Consider the following 19,322-nt stretch of genomic DNA (forward strand, 5'->3'; position numbering starts at 1 on the left):
ACAATCTATAAGAGGCTAATTAGTTAAGATGCGCTATTATCAGCAGGAGAAAAAAAACTTTTGTAGTGCTAATCAAGATGGCCCATTTAGACAGTTGACAAGGAGGTGTGAGGATAGTTAACATGTGGAAATAGATTCAATATGTGTAATGACCCAGCCACTCCCAGTCTCAAACCCAAGTTAATGGTATCTAGTTTGCATATTAATTCAAGCTCAGCAGTTTCTTGTTGGAGTCTGTTTTTGAAGCTTTTCTGTTGCAGAATTGCCACCCTTAAGTCTTTTACTGAGTGGCCAAAGAGGTTGAAGTGTTCTCCTACCGGTTTTTGAATGTTATGATTCCTGATGTCAGATCTGTGTCCATTTATTCTTTTGCGTAGAGACTGTCCGGTTTGGCCAATGTACGTGGCAGAGGGGCATTGCTGGCACATGATGGCATATATCTCATTGGTAGATGTGCAGGTGAACGAGCTCCTGATGGTGTCGCTAATGTGATTAGGTCCTATGATTGTGTCACTTGAATAAATATGCGGACAGAGTTGGCATCAGGCTTTGTTGCAAGGATAGGTTCCTGGGTTAGTGGTTTTATTGTGTGGTGTGTGGTTGCTGGAGAGTATTTGCTTCAGGTTGAGGGGCTGTCTGTAAGCGAGAACTGGTCTGGCTCCCAAGATCTGTGAGAGCGAGGGATCATTTTTCAGGATAGGTTGTAGATCTTTGATGATGCGCTGGAGAGGTTTTAGTCGGGGGCTGAAGGTGACGGCTAGTGGCGTTCTGTTATTTTCTTTGTTGGGCCTGTACTGTAGTAGGTGACTTCTGGGTACTCTGCTGGTAGGAGAACACTTCAACCTTTCTGACCAGTCTGATGTTAGGATATAGATATTTAGGCCTGTTTGCAAAGGCCTATACTTTAAGAATTTAGGTGTATTTTTATTACTTAGCTAGTTATAGAGGTATAAAAGAAAGAATCAAAATCACTGTTTGCCAGCGTAAGGGCCTTTTGTTTACCGTGACAGTATGAAGCCCTGTTTTTAGGCTTATGCCTTTGGCTAAGCAACAGAGGCAGCCATAAGCTGGGAAGTGTAGGGTTACATTTTTACATTTTAAACCAGTTACACTGAAACAACAAAACTGTATTCTTAACAGCCCAATAGCACCTTATTTCAATGTAACTGGTTTAAAATGTAAAATGTAACCATACACTTCCCAGCCTTAGCCTAAGAACAGGGCCTCAGACTGTCACAGTAAACAAAAGGCCCTTACACTGGCAAACAGTGATTTTGATTCTTTCTTTTATACCTCTATAACTAGCTAAGTAATAAAAATACACCTAAATTCTTAAAGTTAGGCCTTTGCAAACAGGCCTAAATATCCATATCATAACATCTGCTGTGAAAAGTGGTATTGACGAATATCACTTTTCACATTGCCACCCTTACTTCTGTGTGGCTGCAGCCCAGCTAGCAGCTGCTGCTCTCCACTCTTTGCCTTCAGAGCGGGGTTGTGGTATAAGTACTTGGGGGGTGGGGTGTAAACTGTTACAGACATAAAGAAAGGGGGCCCGACTAAATAATCCTGATCAAATAACCACTGCACTAGATTCCTTGTTGCAATCTCCTCCTTTACCTCTCCCCAGTATGGCTTTCATCCCCTCTGTATTCAAATCAGACATTTTCCTCCCCCATGTTGCCTGGATGTTCCTGAAAGGCTGTCAGTGAGAACACAGGAGAGAGAGGCTCCCTGCTTTCAGTTCCAGTGCCTAGCCTCACCATGGTCTGAAGCAGCTAGGAACAGTCATTCTCGGGAAAGTCCAGCTTCTCCCTATTGCCCTTGGGTGGAGCATATTACTTTGGTATGTGGGGATAGCACACACTCAGTTTGGTCAGCATGAGCAGCTATGAGGCTTGAGCATGCTCAGTGAGGATAACAGGAGATTTTAGCTATTAAAATTGAAGTCTGAGCATGTGCAAACTGTGATTTTTCACAGGCTTATAAATTGGCCAACTTTGGGTGGATTTTCTCTGGAATGGCAAAAGGCCCATCGCTGACATAAAGGCCATGCTCTGCCATATTTCAAGTCCTTCTTCCAAAGCAGCAGGGCAGCTACAGCTGGTCAAAGAAAAGATCAACAGAATTTTGTTTTGCATTGGCAAAACAACGTACTTTTCCCTAGCCTTGCTCTCAGAAAAGGCTAAACCATTTTGGCTGAAAGTTTTGGAAAAATAATTCAGCTGAAGGCAGACACCCAGTTTGGAAAATTTCAGGCCAAACAGTCCAGTTATAAGCAACTAAAACCAGGCTCTTATAGAGGGGACATGACAGACCACCTTAATAATAGGTGGAGGTATCAGTCGCCCCTGTAATATTTAATCAGTTTCTTGCGATACTGTGACACAGACGCCCAACAATGGTTCACTATTCTACATCAGCAATTCTTGTCTGGTCTGACATAGTCACTGCACCTCACACACTCGGGTCATGATATTTATTTAAAACATGAGATGTAATATATCATTTGAAATCCACCACTACACTGGTCATTAATGTCACTGTGAAATGTTTGTAACAACTCTGTAGGTGAAATTATGGACATGCTCTGATATTATATCCCAGAGACTGTAAACAGACAAAGGAGACAAAACAGGTTTTTTCTATATAAAGGAGAAAGAAAATATGGTGGCAGACACCCTGGCCAAGAAAGAGGATCCTGACCTGCTGCCTCTGGGTCAGCCAATGACTAACCCTCCTGCAGCTTTGTAAGGGGGGAGGTGTGACCCTCAGAGCACCCCAGTGCCTTAGGGCAAGTGGCTTCCTGGTATCTAACACTGAGTTTCAGCAGGCTTGATCAGTGTACCCCAACTCATTAGTGGCGTGATCTGTACGTAAAAGGTGTCGTGTCACTGGAAAACTATTGACACACTAGTGATTAATATCATTGTGAAATGTTTGCATTAAATACTACATGTGGAGTTATGGATGTTGTCGGATACTATGTTTTAAAGTCTGTATTTGAATGTAGTATAAAACAGGTCTGCTCAGGCCTTGAATACAAATGGAGCAGGGTTGACCAGCAACAATGGGATAGTAATTTACATATGCAGTAAACAGAACTATTAAAACTCACAAGATGGCTGGGGAGTCAGCGTTTTCAGATCACAAAGGACTGTGTATTTGCTTGTCTGACCAGCCTCGTTGTCAGCCAGAGACAAAGGTGGCATATTTATATGCAAGGTAAACAAAGTCATCAGGAGAGCAAGTAGGGAAAGATGATCACTTACTCTTGGCAGGAGAAGGAGACAGCACCCCCCAGGGAACTTCCCTGCCTCTAGAAGCAAGATCAATTAACTTAGAGATATGGTTTTCTACGGTTTACTGGACTATTAAGGCAGGGGCAGAGAACCCTTAAGTTATGCATCACTGCACAGATACAATAGACCAGATCCTTGCAAGCCGAGAAAGATAGGTCCTTCAACCAAAGGGGTTGAAGTCTCTTGGAATGGAAGATTGGTAAAGAAGCTACCTTGAACAAAGACTTTAGCTTGTTAAGTTAGGTGTTAGCCATTACAAAGTATTTTTACTTTTGTTTGTTTGTAACCCTTTCTAACTTTATTCCTTCTACTTGGTATCACTTAACCTGTGTCCTTTCGGTAATAAATTTGGTTAATTTTTACAATAAACCAACTCAATGCTGTGTTTGAAGGGAAGGGTGTATTTACCCCAGTTCAGTTAAGCTGTGATGTGCTTCTGTGACGACCCATCACTCTCACAGATCTTGGGAGACAGGCCAATCCTTGCCTACAGACAGCCCCCCAACCTGAAGCAAATACTCACCAGCAACCATGTACCACACAACAAAACCACTAACCCAGGAACCTATCCTTGCAACAAAGCCCGTTGCCAACTGTGTCCACATATCTATTCAGGGGACACCATCATAGGGCCTAATCACATCAGCCACACTATCAGAGGCTCGTTCACCTGCACATCTACCAATGTGATATATGCCATCATGTGCCAGCAATGCCCCTCTGCCATGTACATTGGCCAAACTGGACAGTCTCTATGTAAAAGAATAAATGGACACAGATCAGACGTCAAGAATTACAACATTCAAAAACCAGTTGGAGAACACTTCAATCTCTCTGGTCACTCGATTACAGACCTAAAAGTGGCAATTCTTCAACAAAAAACTTCAAAACCAGACTCCAACGAGAGACTGCTGAATTGGAATTAATTTGCAAACTGGATACAACTAACTTAGGCTTGAATAGAGACTGGGAGTGGATGGGTTATTACACAAAGTAAAACTATTTCCCCATGTTTATCCCTCCCCCCACTGTTCCTCAGACGTTCTTGTCAACTGCTGGAAATGGCCCACCTTGATTATCACTACAAAAGGTTTCCCCCCCTGCTCTCCTGCTGGTAATAGTTCACCTTAAGTGATCACTCTGGTTACAGTGTGTATGGTAACACCCACTGTTTCATGTTCTCTATGTATATAAATCTCCCCACTGTATTTTCCACTGAATGCATCCGAAAGCTTATGCTCAAATAAATTTGTTAGTCTCTAAGGTGCCACAAGTACTCCTTTTCTTTTTACTCAGAATACTGTGTGCTTTTCTGTTGGTGTCCAGGCTGTGAGCCACAGCAGCAGAACATTCACGCACCTAAGGTTACAGGGCAAGCGATGACAACCCCACACTGGTCTGGATTGCACCCCAAAATGTGAGAGACACCATTAAACATTTTTTTAAAGTCTTATCAAAGATTCTGTTACATACTTTTAAAGATAAACTGCTTATTCTCTGGAGAAAATTATTTGCAAAAGAACTACAAACATTATTGTAATATAACACATGCACATCCCAATCATCTTACTTTCCTACCTGAATGGTATCGAATCTAAGAAAATCTGAGAGAAAAAGGTGTTGTGGAGAGCTGGCAGCTTTTCAAAGAGACAATATTAAAGGCACAACAGCAAACTATCCTAATGTGAAGGAAATGGAGGAAGAATAGTACAAGGCAAATATGATTCCATCAGGAGCTCTTTTAATGACCTAAACATCAAAAAGGAATCCTACAAAAGATGGAAACATGGACAAATTGCTAAGGAGTAGTACAAAAGTAAACATAAGCATGTATAGACAAAATCAGAAAAGCTAGGGCACAAAATGGTTCTATAAATACATTAGGAACAAGAAAAAGAAATAGGAAAGTGTAGGTACACTACTTAACAGGGAAAGAAAGCGAATGACAGATGAGCTCAAGAAGGATCAGGTGTTTAACGCCTATTTGCTTTAGTCCTCACTAAAAAGGTTAACGATGACCTGATACTTAGCACAATCTTAACAACACAGGTGGAGGACATAAGCCAAAATAGGAAAGAACAGGTTAAAGAATATTTAGATCCATTAGATAACACTCAAGTCAACAGGACTTGATGATATAAGAAAACAACTGCAGAATGGAATGCTAAATAAAAAATCTAGATATTTTTCATTCACTCTGTGACAGGTTGGATCACAGAAACCCCCTAGGAGCTGCCACCTCATGTACCAAGACTATGTCTGCTTCTGCTTTCCACCCTGTCAGCTTAGGACTTCAGTGCACTGCCTGGTTTGAGCCAGACCCACTAGCCTGCTGTAAACCCAGACCCAGGTCTGAACCACGTCCCTTAAAAGCTGTGGGCTTAACTGAAAGCAGCTTACAGAAGTGTTCCTGTCTTTAACACTCAGATGCCTAACTCCCAATGGGGTCCACACCCTAAGTAAATCCGTTTTACCCTGTATAAAGCTTATACAAGATAAGCTCATAAATTGTTCACCCTCCATAACACTGACAGAGAAATATGCACAGCTGTTTGCCACCCCCGGTATTAATACATACTCTGGGTTACTTAATAAGTAAAAAGTGATTTTATTAAATACAGAAAGTAGGATTTAAGTGGTTCCAAGTAATAACAGACAAAACAAAGTGAATTACCAAGCAAAATAAAATAAAACACACAGGTCTAAGTCTAGTACAGTAATAAAACTGAATACAGATAAAATCTCACCCTTAGAGATGTTTCAATAAGTTTCTTTCACAGACTGGACACCTTCCTAGTCTGGGCACAATCCTTCCCCGTGGTACAGCCCTTGTTCCAGCTCAGGTGGTAGCTAGGGGATTCCTCATGACGACTCCTCTTTGGTTTGTTCCACCCACTTATATATCTTTTGCATACGGTGGGAATCTTTTGTCCCTCTGGGTTCCCACCCCTCCTTCTCAATGGAAAAACACCAGATGAAAGATGGATTCCAGTTCAGGTGACATGATCACATATCCTGTGAGACCCTAAGCCCTCATTCCTCCCAGCCTGACTCACAGGAAGGCCTGCCTGCAAACAGAGCCATCCACAGTCAATTGTCCTGGTTGATGGGAGCCATCAAGATTCCAAACCACGATTAATGGCCCACACTTTGCATAATTACAATAGGCCCTCAGAGTTATATTACATATTTCTAGTTTCAGATACAATAGTGATACATTTATACAAATAGGATGACTACACTCAGTAGATTATTAGCTTTGTAATGATACCTTACAAGAGACCTTTTGCATGAAGCATATTTTAGTTACATTATATTCACACTCATCAGCATACTTTCATAAAATCATATAGTGTGCAATGTCACACACTCACCATCACAATATTTCTCAGGAGGTTAAAGCCATCATTCATTTCACCTCTATTGTACTTAGGAAGCATAAGAATTTCCACAGAATATAAAGAATATGCCACTAATATGAGCCATTAACAACTTACCATGCTGTCTCTGTACACATCAAAAACAACTGGAAAGAAGAAAAATTGATTTGTTAGTTTCAAAATATATGTGGTTACATACATGGCTAAGTGTAAACAGATAAACAAGTGCTTGTAGCACAAATGCCCAAAGTTTAGTCTGCCTACAAAACGGAAAGCCCAGGACAGCGCTCATTTATGATGGAGAGTAGAAACAGTAATAGAGAAAACTCCTGTTGCCAGTGCATAGACTGGGTTTTCTACAGGTCTTTATTGTTTAATACAGATATTTCCACCCCAAAACATTTTATGATGCTCTTCGAAACAAAGGAGAGCTTATCTTCAATATTATTGTTTGTACTGTAGTAGCACTTAGAGGCCTTAATCAGGGATCAAGGCCCCATTGTGCTAGCTGTGGTACACACAAGAAAAGGAAGACTTGGGGCACCTTAGAGACTAACCAATTTATCTGAGCATAAGCTTTCGTGAGCTACAGCTCACTTCATCGGATGCATTCAGTGGAAAATACAGTGGGGAGATTTATATACACAGAGAACATGAAACAATGGGTGTTACCATACACACTGTAACCAGAGTGATCAGTTAAGGTGAGCTATTACCAGCAGGAGAGCGGGGGGAGGGCGGGGGGCAGGAAGGGGGGAAACCTTGATGGGTCATTACATAAAGTAAAACTATTTCCCCGTGTTTATTCCCCACGCACCCACTGTTCCTCAGACGTTCTTGTCAACTGCTGGAAATGGCCCACCTTGATTATCACTACAAAAGGTTTTTTCCCCCTCACTCTCCTGCTGGTAATAGCTCACCTTACCTGATCACTCTCATTACAGTGTGTATGATAACATCCATTGTTTCATGTTCTCTGTGTATATAAATCTCCCCACTGTATTTTCCACTGAATGGATCCGATGAAGTGAGCTGCAGCTCACGAAAGCTTATGCTCAAAGAAATTTGTTAGTCTCTAAGGTGCCACAAGTCCTCCTTTTCTTTTTGCGGATAACATGGCTGCTACTCTGAAACACATAATAAAGAGTCCTTGCCACAAAGAGATTACATTCAGCACCTGATGAGACAAAACAGACAGGGGTGGGCGGTTGAGAGAAGGTAGAAGTGAAATGATCACTTTTAGTACACAACACAGTAGTCACAACACACCTACTGCCTAGCGATGTCTATTTTAATACAAACCCTTCACTATTCAGAGATTTCAATGAAACAGTTGTTTCTCCATATCTATATATCTATCTATATTTTTCACAGTAAACTTTTTTGTATCGTTAAACAAATCCATATATTTATTGCATCTTGGAGCAGCTTGTCCTAGAATCCACAAGAGATGAGACAATTCTCCATTTAGTCATAAATGGATCACAGGATCTGGTCCAAGAGATGAATATAGCTGAACCAGTAGGTAATAGCGATCGTAATGTAATTAAAATTAACATCCTTGTAAGGGGACAAATGCCAAAGAAACCTACTACAGTACCATTTAACTTCAAAAAGGGGAATACACAAATGAGGAAGCTACTTAAATGGAAATTAAAAGGAACAGTCACAAGGGTGAAATACCTGGAAACTGCACGGTGACTATTTAAAAACACCATAATAGAGGTGCAAACTAAATGTATGCCCTAAGTGGGGGAGGAGAAAACAATAAGAGGACCCCCTCCCTCCTCCCCCCCCAAAAAAAGGCCACTATGGCTAAACAGAAGAGTAAAAGAGGCAGTTAAAGGGAAAAAAGGTATCCTTCAAAAATTGCAAGTCTAATCCTAGTGAGGGAAATAGAAAGATGTATAAACTTTCAAGTTGAGCATACAAGGATAATAAGGCAGGCCAAGAAAGAATTTGAAGAGCAATTGGCTAAAGACACAAAAAACTACCAGCAATTTTTTTTCCCCCAGTACATCAGAAGCTGGAAGCCAGGCAAACAGTAAGTGGGGCCACTGGAGCAGTGGTACTCAACCACGCAGACGTCTTCCGGGGGTTTGTCAATTCATCTGAATCAGCGTTTCTCAACCTGGTGGTCGTGATTCCCCCGGGGGGTCATGGGATGAGTTAAGTGGGGCAGTCACAAGTGCAGGGCTGGCGTTAGGGTGTGACAAGCTGGGCAATTGCCTGTGGCCCCACACTACAGGGGGCCCCACGAAGCTAAGTTACATGCTTCAGCCCCAGGTGGTGGGGCTTGGGCTTCAGATTCCTGAAATGGGTACAGTATTCTGGAAAGGTTGAGAACCACTGCATTGGAGGAGTGAGGGCCAAAAGGAGCACTCAAGGAAACTGAGGCCATTGTGGAGAAGCTAAATGAATTCTTTGCATTGGTCTTCATGGCAGAAGATATGGAGGAGTTCCCCACACCTTAACTATTCTTTTTAGATGACAAATCTGAGGAACTGTCCCAGACTGAGGCGTCAATTGAGAGGTTTTGAAATATTACTGTTTAATATATCAGTTTAAGTTACCAGGCCAGATGGTATTCACCCAAGAGTTCTGAAGGAACTCAAATATGAAACTGTAGAAATACTAACTGTGGCATGTAACCTATCACTTAAATCAGACTTTGTGCCAGATGACTGGAAGGTAACTAATGAAACGTCAATCCTGTGATCCTGTCAATTACAGGCCCATAAGCCTAACTTCAGTACCAGGCAAACTGGTTGAGACTATAGTAAAAAACAGAATTATCAGGCAAATAAATGAACATGATTTGTTGGGGGAAGAGTCCACATGGCATTTGTAAAGGGAAATAATTCCTCACCAATATATTAGAATTCACTGAGCATGTAAATAAGCATGTGGACAAAGGTGATCCAGTCGATATAGTGTACTTGTACTTTCAGAAAGACTATGACAAGATCCCTCACCAAAGACTCTTAAGCAAACTAAGCAGTCATGGGATAAGAAAGAAGGCCCTCTCATAGATCAGTAACTGGTTAAAAGATAGGATACAAAGGGTAGGAGTAAATGGTCAGTTTTCACAATGGAGAGCAGGGTCCTCCAAAGATCTGTACTGGAACCTGTGCTGTTCAACATACTCAAATGATCTGGAAAAGTGGGTGAACAGTGAGGTGGCAAAATTTGTAGATGATACAGAATTACTCAGAATAGTTAAGTCCAAAGGAGACTGAGAAGGTTTACAAAGGGATCTCACTACCTGGGTGACTGGGCAACAAAATGGGAGATGAAATTCAATCTTGATAAAAGCAAAGTACTTCACATTGGAAAACATAATCCCAACTATACATACAAAATGACCGGGTCTAAATTAACTGTTACCACTCAAGAAAAATTTTGGAGTCGTGGATAGTTCTCTGAAAACATCTGCTCAAAGTGCAGCAGCAGTCAAAAAAACTAACAACGTTCGGAACCATCAGAAAAGGGTTAGATAATAAAACAGAAAATATCGTAATGCCACTATATATATGTATCCATGGTACACCCACACCTTGAACACTGTGTGCAGTTCTGGTTGCCCCATCTCGAGAAAGATGCACTGAAATTGGAAAAGGTACAGAGAGAAGGGCAACACAAATTATTAAGAGTATGGAACAGGTTCCATATAAGGAGAGATTACAAAGAATGGGACTGTTCAGCTTGGAAAAGAGACAACTATGGCAGTCTGTATCTCAAAGCAGCACCCCGGAACCGCCCTATTCACCGTGGTCATATCATTATATGTTTTGTATGAAGTACGCCTTGCGAGGCATCATTTTAAAAGTTGTAATCTGTTGAACATGAATATCCTGTTGGATTGTAGGCGCTATCATTGCATGTGAAGTTATGAAGTTTTGCTGTGTGTGTGTTACTGAAATATGTTGTGAAGTTGGGAACACTCAGAACCAGCATTTAGGTATAACAATGGAGCAGCCAGACCGTGTTAATGGCTCACCAACACCCATCAAGGAAAGAATCCACTGTCCCAGGAACTGTATACAATGGAGCTTGACCCACATCATAGCAAAAGATCTTTCCAACAAGCTGGAAGAAACTATAAAAAGAAGGGGGCAGTGACATCGTGACTTGGCCTTACTCCCCCACACAACTCAACACTTGGAAACACATCTGGAGGACAAAGATTGTGGACTGTGGAAGATGGCCCCAGGCTGGAGAAGAGTCCCAGTCTGTGCATTGAAGAACTATACCATCTGTTCAGGAGAGACACTACTTGATTCAAATCCTGTTTAATTTGTAGAACTCAGACTGCAAATTTATTTTATTTTTAGGTAACCAACTTTAATCTCTATGCTTGCTACTTATAATAGACATTTTGAGTATTCTCTTTAGTTAATAAATCTGTTTATATTTTACCTATAACAGTGAGTTTTGATTGAAGTGCTTTGGAAATCTTAGCTCAGTTTACAAAGGCTAGTGTGTGTCCTTGCCACACTGAGGGAGGGGCAAACTGGGTAATGAACTTTCACTGGTCAGGCTTCTGCCCAGCGTGAGACAGTACAGTTATGGGGTGCAAGACTGGGAAGCTGGGGGAAAATTGACTGGAGCCACTCTATTGTTGGTTCATGAGTGGCTAGGAGAAGCATTTATGTAACTCAGTTGTGGGTGTCCTTGCCTGTGGATGTCTGTGTAAGCGCAGCACCTGTCAGACGTTTGTAGCTTGGTAACAGCATCACAGAGTGAGAGAGAGACCCCAGATTGTGGGAAAGGGGGCTCAGCAGTCCCACTGTCCAGGATGCACCCCAGGAACCCCATCACAACAACTAAGGGCGGATATGATAGAGGTCTATAAAGACATGAATGGTATAGAGAAAGTGAAAAAGGAAGTGTTATTTGCCCCGTCACAAAAAACAGGAACTAAGGGTCACCTGATGAAATTAATAGACAGCAGGTTTAAAACAAATAAAAGGAAGTACTTCATATAATATACAGTCAGCCTGTAGAACTCTTTGCCATGGGATATTATGAAGGCCAAAAATATAACTAATTAAAAAAAATAGATAAATTAATGGATGATAAGTCCATCAATGACTATTAGCCAAGATGGGCAGGGACACAACCCCATGCTCTGGATGTCCCTGACTGCCAGGAGCTGGGACTGGATGACTGGGGATGGATCACTCAATAATTGCCCTGTTCTGTTAATTCCCGCTGAACCATACGGCACTGGCCACTGTTGGAGGACAGGATATTGGGCTATATGGATCACTGGTGTGACCTAGTATGGCCATTCTTATGTCTTCCTATGCAGAGTTGCACACAGACTTTTTGAAAACTCAGGCCATGTCTACATGCAGAAGTTGCACTTGTTTAATTGAAGTAATTTAAAAACTTATTTAGTGAAACCCGTAAAACCGCTGTGTGGTCACTCTTATTTCAGCATTAAGAATAGCTTATTGCAGCTTGGCATAAACCACTTCCCAATTGACTTTAGCTAAACTGAAATAAAGCTGGCTTAAACTAAAGTGTGTGTCTACACAGCCTTTTGCACTGGTTTAGCTAAATCAGTTTAAAAATCACCTCAAGTTAAACCTGTGCAATTTTCTCAGGCAGACAAGCCCCAAGTCTGGCTGTTCATCTGTGCAAGGAACAACATTTAATGGAAAAAGAAACCTGGCACCTCTGCTCAACCAAGCTTATTGATTAACAGAAACAGGAGATGTGAGCACACTTGTTTCATTGATGCAAAAGCTACAGGCACTTCATAGTAAAGTCATCTTTGTCAATTTAAATCAGGCCCAAGGCAGTGATGACCATAAATCATTGCAATCTGGTTGTTGTTTGATGCTCCAAGCTAGTTGTCAGTGGACAGGCATTCACATCACAACTGGTACTAAGTGGCACCATTGGCTGGTAATCTTTGCACAATAAAAAATCTAAACAAGCAAGAACAGTTGAGCTACTCCCTCTCCCACAGAGGTGCCTCCCGGACAGAACTGAGGTGTTTTGGTGGGGATTTATGAGACAACTTGCTCCACTATTGCCCACGCTGTACCATGCATTCATAGCTAAACTGAAGGTTTCAGATGCAAAGGCTACGAATTCAGCACCTTTCATAAGGGTAATTAAAAATGAGGATTAAGAAAAAGTTTTCCACATTCCTCTTCATTTTTTGGGATAGTATTTTGAACTTTTTAAAATTAGTTAAAAGTTTTTCTAAAAAAAAATTCATCCCTCTATTCTCTAACTGCTATGAATCTGAGGTACTCCAGCTGCAATTATTCAGCACTTCCACCTGGACATGGTACTAATCCAAGTGGAAAAAGCGCAAACAACTCTCTCTGTGAACAGCAGAGAAGCTAGGGAAGATTGACAGAAAAACTAGAACACTATAACTTAAAAAAAAAAAAATGGAGGTGAGAAGAACCTATTTAATAAAAAACAGAATCAATTTGCTACCCAACAGTGAATACTGTAACTGTCAATAGACAAGCTGGAAACAAAAATTAAAATCAATAGACACAAACAAACAAAAAACCCACTGTTGTGTGGCACTTCCTGGAAGTAGCCTTCCAAAAGAAAGAAGATCAGCATTTATTAGTGCCTGAGCCCACAGATTTGCAAGACTTCATCAGGTCAGGTCACCCTGAAGTATTTTTTTCTCAAAAGAGAATTCAGAAGGAGAGCTCTGTCTATTTGGTATGAGGAGAAAGATTAAAGAAAGCCAGATGGCAGCAACCAGTAGAAAATCTTTTCCCCACCCACAGACCGCACTTTAGGAGCCTAACTCTAGGCACCCATTTTTTAAAAGATTGGTCTCATCAATTGATTGGTGTATCAATTGATGACATATCAGGTAAAATCATGTTGGAAATAAAGTAGAGGGGAAAAGCAAGATGATAATCAGAATGACATGATCTTCTGTTTGGATTTTTCACAGCTCTTTAGGTCTAGAAACACTATCACACTAGACACTGCTTTCAGGGCCACTAGCCTTCTCCAAGGACAGTGATCAGGACAAACAGAATTCCAGCCTCTGAGACTATCAAGGTTCTTTCATAAAATACCTGTCTCTGCAAGATTAACAACAATAATTCAGTAAAACATAGGTTGGCATGAGAAAATGTCACTTTTCAGAAAAATCAAGGGGACGGAAGATTGATTTGGTCACTAAGATTGCAAGCCCCTTTGGGCTGTTCTGGGTTTGTACAGTGCCTATCACAGTGAGGTCCTGGCCCATAACTAGGGCTCCTAGGGACTATGGTAATACAAATGGACAAGAAATCTAATCCAGCAAACCATTTAAACATGCACAGGCTTAACCATTTGACAGGGTTATTGGCCTAGTAGATGAGGAGAAGCAGTAGAGGTGATATATCTTGATTTTAGTGAGATTTTTGACACAGGCCCACTGGACAGTCTCATAAGCAACCTAAGAAAATGGCATCTAGATGAAATTATTACAAGGCAGGTGCAAAACTGTTTGAAAGGCTGTAATCAAAGAGTAGTTATCAATAGTTCACTGTCAAACTGGGAGGATGTATCTAGTGGGGTCCTGCAGGGGTCTGGTTTGGGTTCAGTTCTATTCAATATTTTCATTCATGACTTAGACAATGGAGTGGAGAGCATGTTTATAAAATGTGCAGATGACGCCAAGACGGGAGAGGTCGCAAGCATTTGGAGGACAGGACCAGAATTCAGATTGATCTTGACAAATCAGAGAGCTGGTCTGAAATCAACAAGATGAAGTTCAATAAAGATCAGCAAAAAGTAGTATGTTTAGGAAGAAAAAAAATATCAAATGCACAACTACCAAATGAGGAATAACTGTTTAGGCAGTAGAAATGCTGAAAAGGAACTGAGGGTTATAGTGGATCATAGATTAAATGAGTCAACAATGTGATAAAGTTGCAATAAAGGCTAATATCATTCTGGGGTGTATTAGCAGAAGCGTATGTAAGACAAGGGAAGTTAACTGTTCTGCTCTACTCAGCTATAGTGAGACCTCCGTTGGAGTAGTGTGTTCAGCTCTGGGCACCACACTTCAAGAAATCTGATGGAGATACTGTAAGAAACTGTTTTACACTGGGCAGGGGATGGACTGAGTCCCCAATCCAGCAAACACTTAAGCATGCACATAACTTTAAACTTGTGAGTTGTCCCATTGAAGTCAATGGGGCTACCCACTAAACATGAGCAGCTCACTGACTTCAACAGGACAATTCATATGCTTAAAATTATGTGCATACTTAAGTGGTTTGCTGGACTGGGAGAGTGTGGAGATTGTTCCCACTATGAAATGTTTTGCAATTTTAGTTTTTAAACCACAATGCAGTGCAAGTTACTTCTACTACTGCAGTGGGAATCTGTTAAATTATAGTCCAGCTATGAAAAGGTCTAAGCAGCTAAAATGTTGAATGTCAACATTTAAAAAAATATATATATAAAAAAACTTCTTGGAAACAGACTTACAATTCCTTTTTTCAAAAGATATCATAGCTGTTCTAATGGCAAACATTTGGTAGCTTTTTAATCTTCATAAATAATTGATCCACATACTTTCTTATTAAATGTTCTTTCATATATGTTTCCATCCCCAATGTTCAGTTCTGAATGTTTTGTTAATTTAAAAAAAATCAATGAAGTAGTTAAACAAAAAAGCATCAGCACCCTTTTTGAAGGGACCATTTAATCAATATTTTTACTGAAAGGATCCAGCCTATTCCTTTAGTCATTGTTGGTAACTACCCATCATTTAAGATCCTGAATTGCTCTAGGCGCTCATGTTACAGAACTGGCCTTTTTTCCCCCTGCAGTATTTATTAGGGCTGTCAAGCAATTAAAAAAATGAATTACAATTCATCACACTGTTAAACAATAATAGAATACCATGTATTTTAATAATTTTGGAGCTTTCTACATTTTCAAATATATTGATTTCAATTACAACATGTACAAAGTGTACAGTGCTCACTTTATATTTATTTTTTATTACAAGTTTTTGCACTGTAAAAAAAGAAACAGTTTTTTTCAATTCACCTCATACAAGTACTGCAGTGCAATCTCTTTATCATGAAAGTTGAACTTACAAATGTAGAATTATGTAGAAAAAACCTGCATTGTTGTCACATAACTACACTCCAAAACAATGTAAAACTTCAGAGCTTACAAGTCAACTCACTCCTACTTCTTGTTCAGCCAAATGCTCAGACAAACAAGTTTGTTCACATTTACAGGAGATAATGCAGCCCATTTCTTATTTACAATGTCACCTGAAAGTGAGAACAGCCGTTCTCATGGCACTGTTGTAGCCAGCATCGCAAGATACTTACATGCCAGATGCGTTAAGATTCATATGTCCCTTCATGCTTCAACCACCATTCCAGGGGACATACGTCCATGTTGATGACGGGTTCTGCTTGATAACTATCCAAAGCAGTGCGGACCGACACATGTTCATTTTCATCACCCAAGTCAGATGCCACCAGCAGAAAGTTGATTTTCTTTTTTGTAATTCGGGTTCTGTAGTTTCCGCATTGGAGCGTTGCTTTTTTAAGACTTCTGAAGGCATGCTCCACACCTCATCCCTCTCAGATTTTGGAAGGCACTTCAGATTCTTAAACCTTGAGTCGAGTGCTGTAGCTAACTTTAGAAATCTCACATGCTACCTTCTTTGCATTATGTCAAATCTGCAGTGAATGTGCAGGGTCATCATCCAAGACTGCTGTAACATGAAATATATGGCAGAATGCGGGTAAAACAGAGCAGGGACATACAATTCTCCCCCAAGGGGTTCATTCACAAATTTCATTAACACATTGTTTTAACGAGTGTCATCAGCATGGAAGCATGTCCTCTAGAATGGTGGCTGAAGCATGAAGGGGCATATGAATGTTTAGCATATCTGGCACGTAAATACTTTGCAACGCCGACTACAGAAGTGCCATGCAAATGCCTGTTCTCACTTTCAGGTGACATTTCTAATAAGAAGAGGGCAGCATTATCTCCTGTAAAAGTAAACAAACTTGTTTGTTTTAGCGATTGGCCGAACAAGAAGTAGGACTGAGTGGACTTGTAGGCTCTGAAGTTTTACATTGTTTTGTTTTTGAGTGCAGTTATGTAACAACAACAAAATCTATATTTGTAAGTTGCACTTTCGTGACAAACAGATTGCACTACAGTACTTGTATGAGGTGAATTGAAAAATACTATTTCTTTTGTTTATCATTTTTACAGTGCAAATATTTGTAATAAAAAATAATATACACTTTGACTTCAATTACAACACAGAATACAATATATATGAAAATGTAGAAAAACATCCAAAATATTTAATAAATTTCAATTGGTATTCTATTGTTTAACCATGCAATTAAAACTGCGATTAATCCGATTAATTTTTTTTAATCACAATTAATTTTTTGAGTTAATCATGAGAATTATGTGCAATTAATTAATAGCCCTAGTATTTATTTATTGGGAAGTATTAACTGGTTTACAAATCTGTGCCATGTAAATATCAGAAATAAAATAATTACTACAGTGAACTTTTGTTTAAAGAGATATTATATAGAAATATAGTCATGAGATCTCTGTTTAATGGCGTTACAACATCTAGGACATCTCTTGCAGTGATTTTATTAAACTGAGCAAAATCTAATAAGACATTTAGCAGACAAGGCATATTTATCAGATGTTGATATTTAAAAAATTGGAGGTGTGGTTTTTTTGTTTGTTTTTTTTTTGCAGGTGAATAAACTATTAACTATTGAATAAAAGGTAACCAAATATCTAAATACCTATTTGCCTCCTATCTATTTTGTTGGGTACATAATTAATGTGTAATTTTTCCTTACCACCAACCTCCTCTTTTTCTTTTTTTTTTTTTTTTTAAATCATTCCTCTACAGGTGGAAGGATTGACATTTTCAGTGAATACAAAACTCTCTCAAATCGAAGAGCCAAACACCGTGCAAGCAGCAACTAGCATTAGCATGCAGTCAGAGAACAAAAACATTACATAGCTGTAGAGTTAAGATATTAGCAATGTCAAATATTACTAGGAAATATTATTTTTCACTGGTATTTCTAAGTAACTGTAGGAAACAATCCCAGGCTGGCAAGCAGCTGATAGGCCTCATTTCTACTTTCTTGGCCCTGCAAGCCCTTTTGAGCCCAGAACTCATAGTGAAGTCAATGGGAGTTCCATGAAGAAATGTTTGAAGGATCAGGCCCCCAGATTCTATTTTAAAGTTAATTTTTACTTGTGTGACTAATAAGCAATTAGGAACTTCCATAAAACATTTCCCACTTCCCACAATCTTGCTTTCTAATACAACCCTTAAAGAGATACTTACAATCTTCATCCAAGAATTTATATTGAATGTGCTTCTTGAAGAACTCCTGTATACATCTACAGATCTCATCGTTTTGTTTAGAGATATGCTCATAGTATTGAGTGTAGTCTCTCTGGGATATACCTGTTATGAATTCAATTAATTAACTAATTACATATGTACATTTTACAGCCTTTTTTTTCCTTTTCTTTTTTTTAAGTGTTACTGAGATGCCAAGAAGTTAGTGGGACAGGATTGAGTTATTAGAAAGATGCACATTGTGATCTATATTGAAAAATATCAATTTTAAATGCAACAAAATAACACTCCCAGCTGCTTACTCTTCAGCTTTACTTTCTAGTGTTTGAAGATTTCCCCCCCCCACCCATTACAAGACAGACAGACAGACACCCCTGGTGGTTTGTCACTTTCGTTATATGAGGACACTGTCTCAGTTTCCCACATTTTTAATAACTCCCTTTCTCATCAAAAGCCTAAAGCTGAGTTCCCACTGAATTACTAGCTTGACCTTCAGTGGTCCTCAAGCCAACCCTCTGACAGGCAAGCTACCTCAAGCTTAAAATCCCACTTAACTTGAGCCACAGATTTTTGTGTGTGGGCACAAGTTGGATTAGGGGCAACAATTGAGTTATACCTCTAGCTAACAGTGCTGTGAAAACAAGACCTATGTCAAAGCCTGTCAGGTCCAAAGAAGCTGAGCAAAACACCTTTTTTCAAACTCAATCATAAAAGATTAGGGTTGGAAGAGACCTCAGGAGGTTATCTAGTCCAATCCCCTGCTCAAAGCATCGGAGGGATTGAAACAGAGAAAAGGAGTCACTGCTGACTACTGCATCCTGCTGCAGAACACTTATTTTACTGTGCTGACAGAAGCCAGTGTGGCTCCTTACTTCTGTCTGTACATCCGGAGTCATTGAAGCTAAGTGGCACACAGCTTTAAAAGCAGTACTAACTGCTGCTGCACAAGACAAAATAGGAGCTCACTTAGCCCTCTTTCAAGGGTATATAACCTCCTGTATAGGAGCTCTTAAAATCATCATCATGGCAAAATCCCTAAAGGAAGAAGCTTTCTTGAAAATCAAGTGCCATTCCGATGGATTTCTACCTAGGCCCTTAATGTAATAAGGCTGGATGTTCAGTCTATGTCCATCACTGGCAATTTCATGGCGCTACCAAAGGTTTTGGTGACCACATGATCGTCAATCATGTTGCAGCATTCCTTGGTCCCTACACTTTGTAATTTATGGGTCTTCCATCCTAATATCATCTCCACACCAAGAA

The 19,322-nt window shown here is 40.0% G+C and overlaps 1 protein-coding gene across 2 annotated transcripts in view; it reads right to left on the bottom strand.

Annotated features, from left to right (window-relative positions):
* CDC123 (cell division cycle 123) overlaps positions 1 to 19,322 on the bottom strand; it is a 74,511-nt gene that overhangs the window by 23,241 nt on the left and 31,948 nt on the right. The window contains exons 9-10 of one of the 2 annotated variants that reach the window (XM_084623503.1): positions 18,042 to 18,164; positions 6,800 to 6,828 (exon numbers count right to left, since the gene is read on the bottom strand). In XM_084623503.1, the coding sequence (XP_084479629.1) occupies positions 6,800 to 6,828; positions 18,042 to 18,164 (152 nt within the window). The remainder of the gene's footprint in view (positions 1 to 6,799; positions 6,829 to 18,041; positions 18,165 to 19,322) is intronic. The other variant, XM_084623504.1, reaches the window with a different exon arrangement.

The sequence above is a fragment of the Lepidochelys olivacea genome, assembly GCF_965140295.1.
Source record: "Lepidochelys olivacea isolate rLepOli2 genome assembly, chromosome: 1".
Lineage (NCBI taxonomy): Eukaryota > Metazoa > Chordata > Testudines > Cheloniidae > Lepidochelys > Lepidochelys olivacea.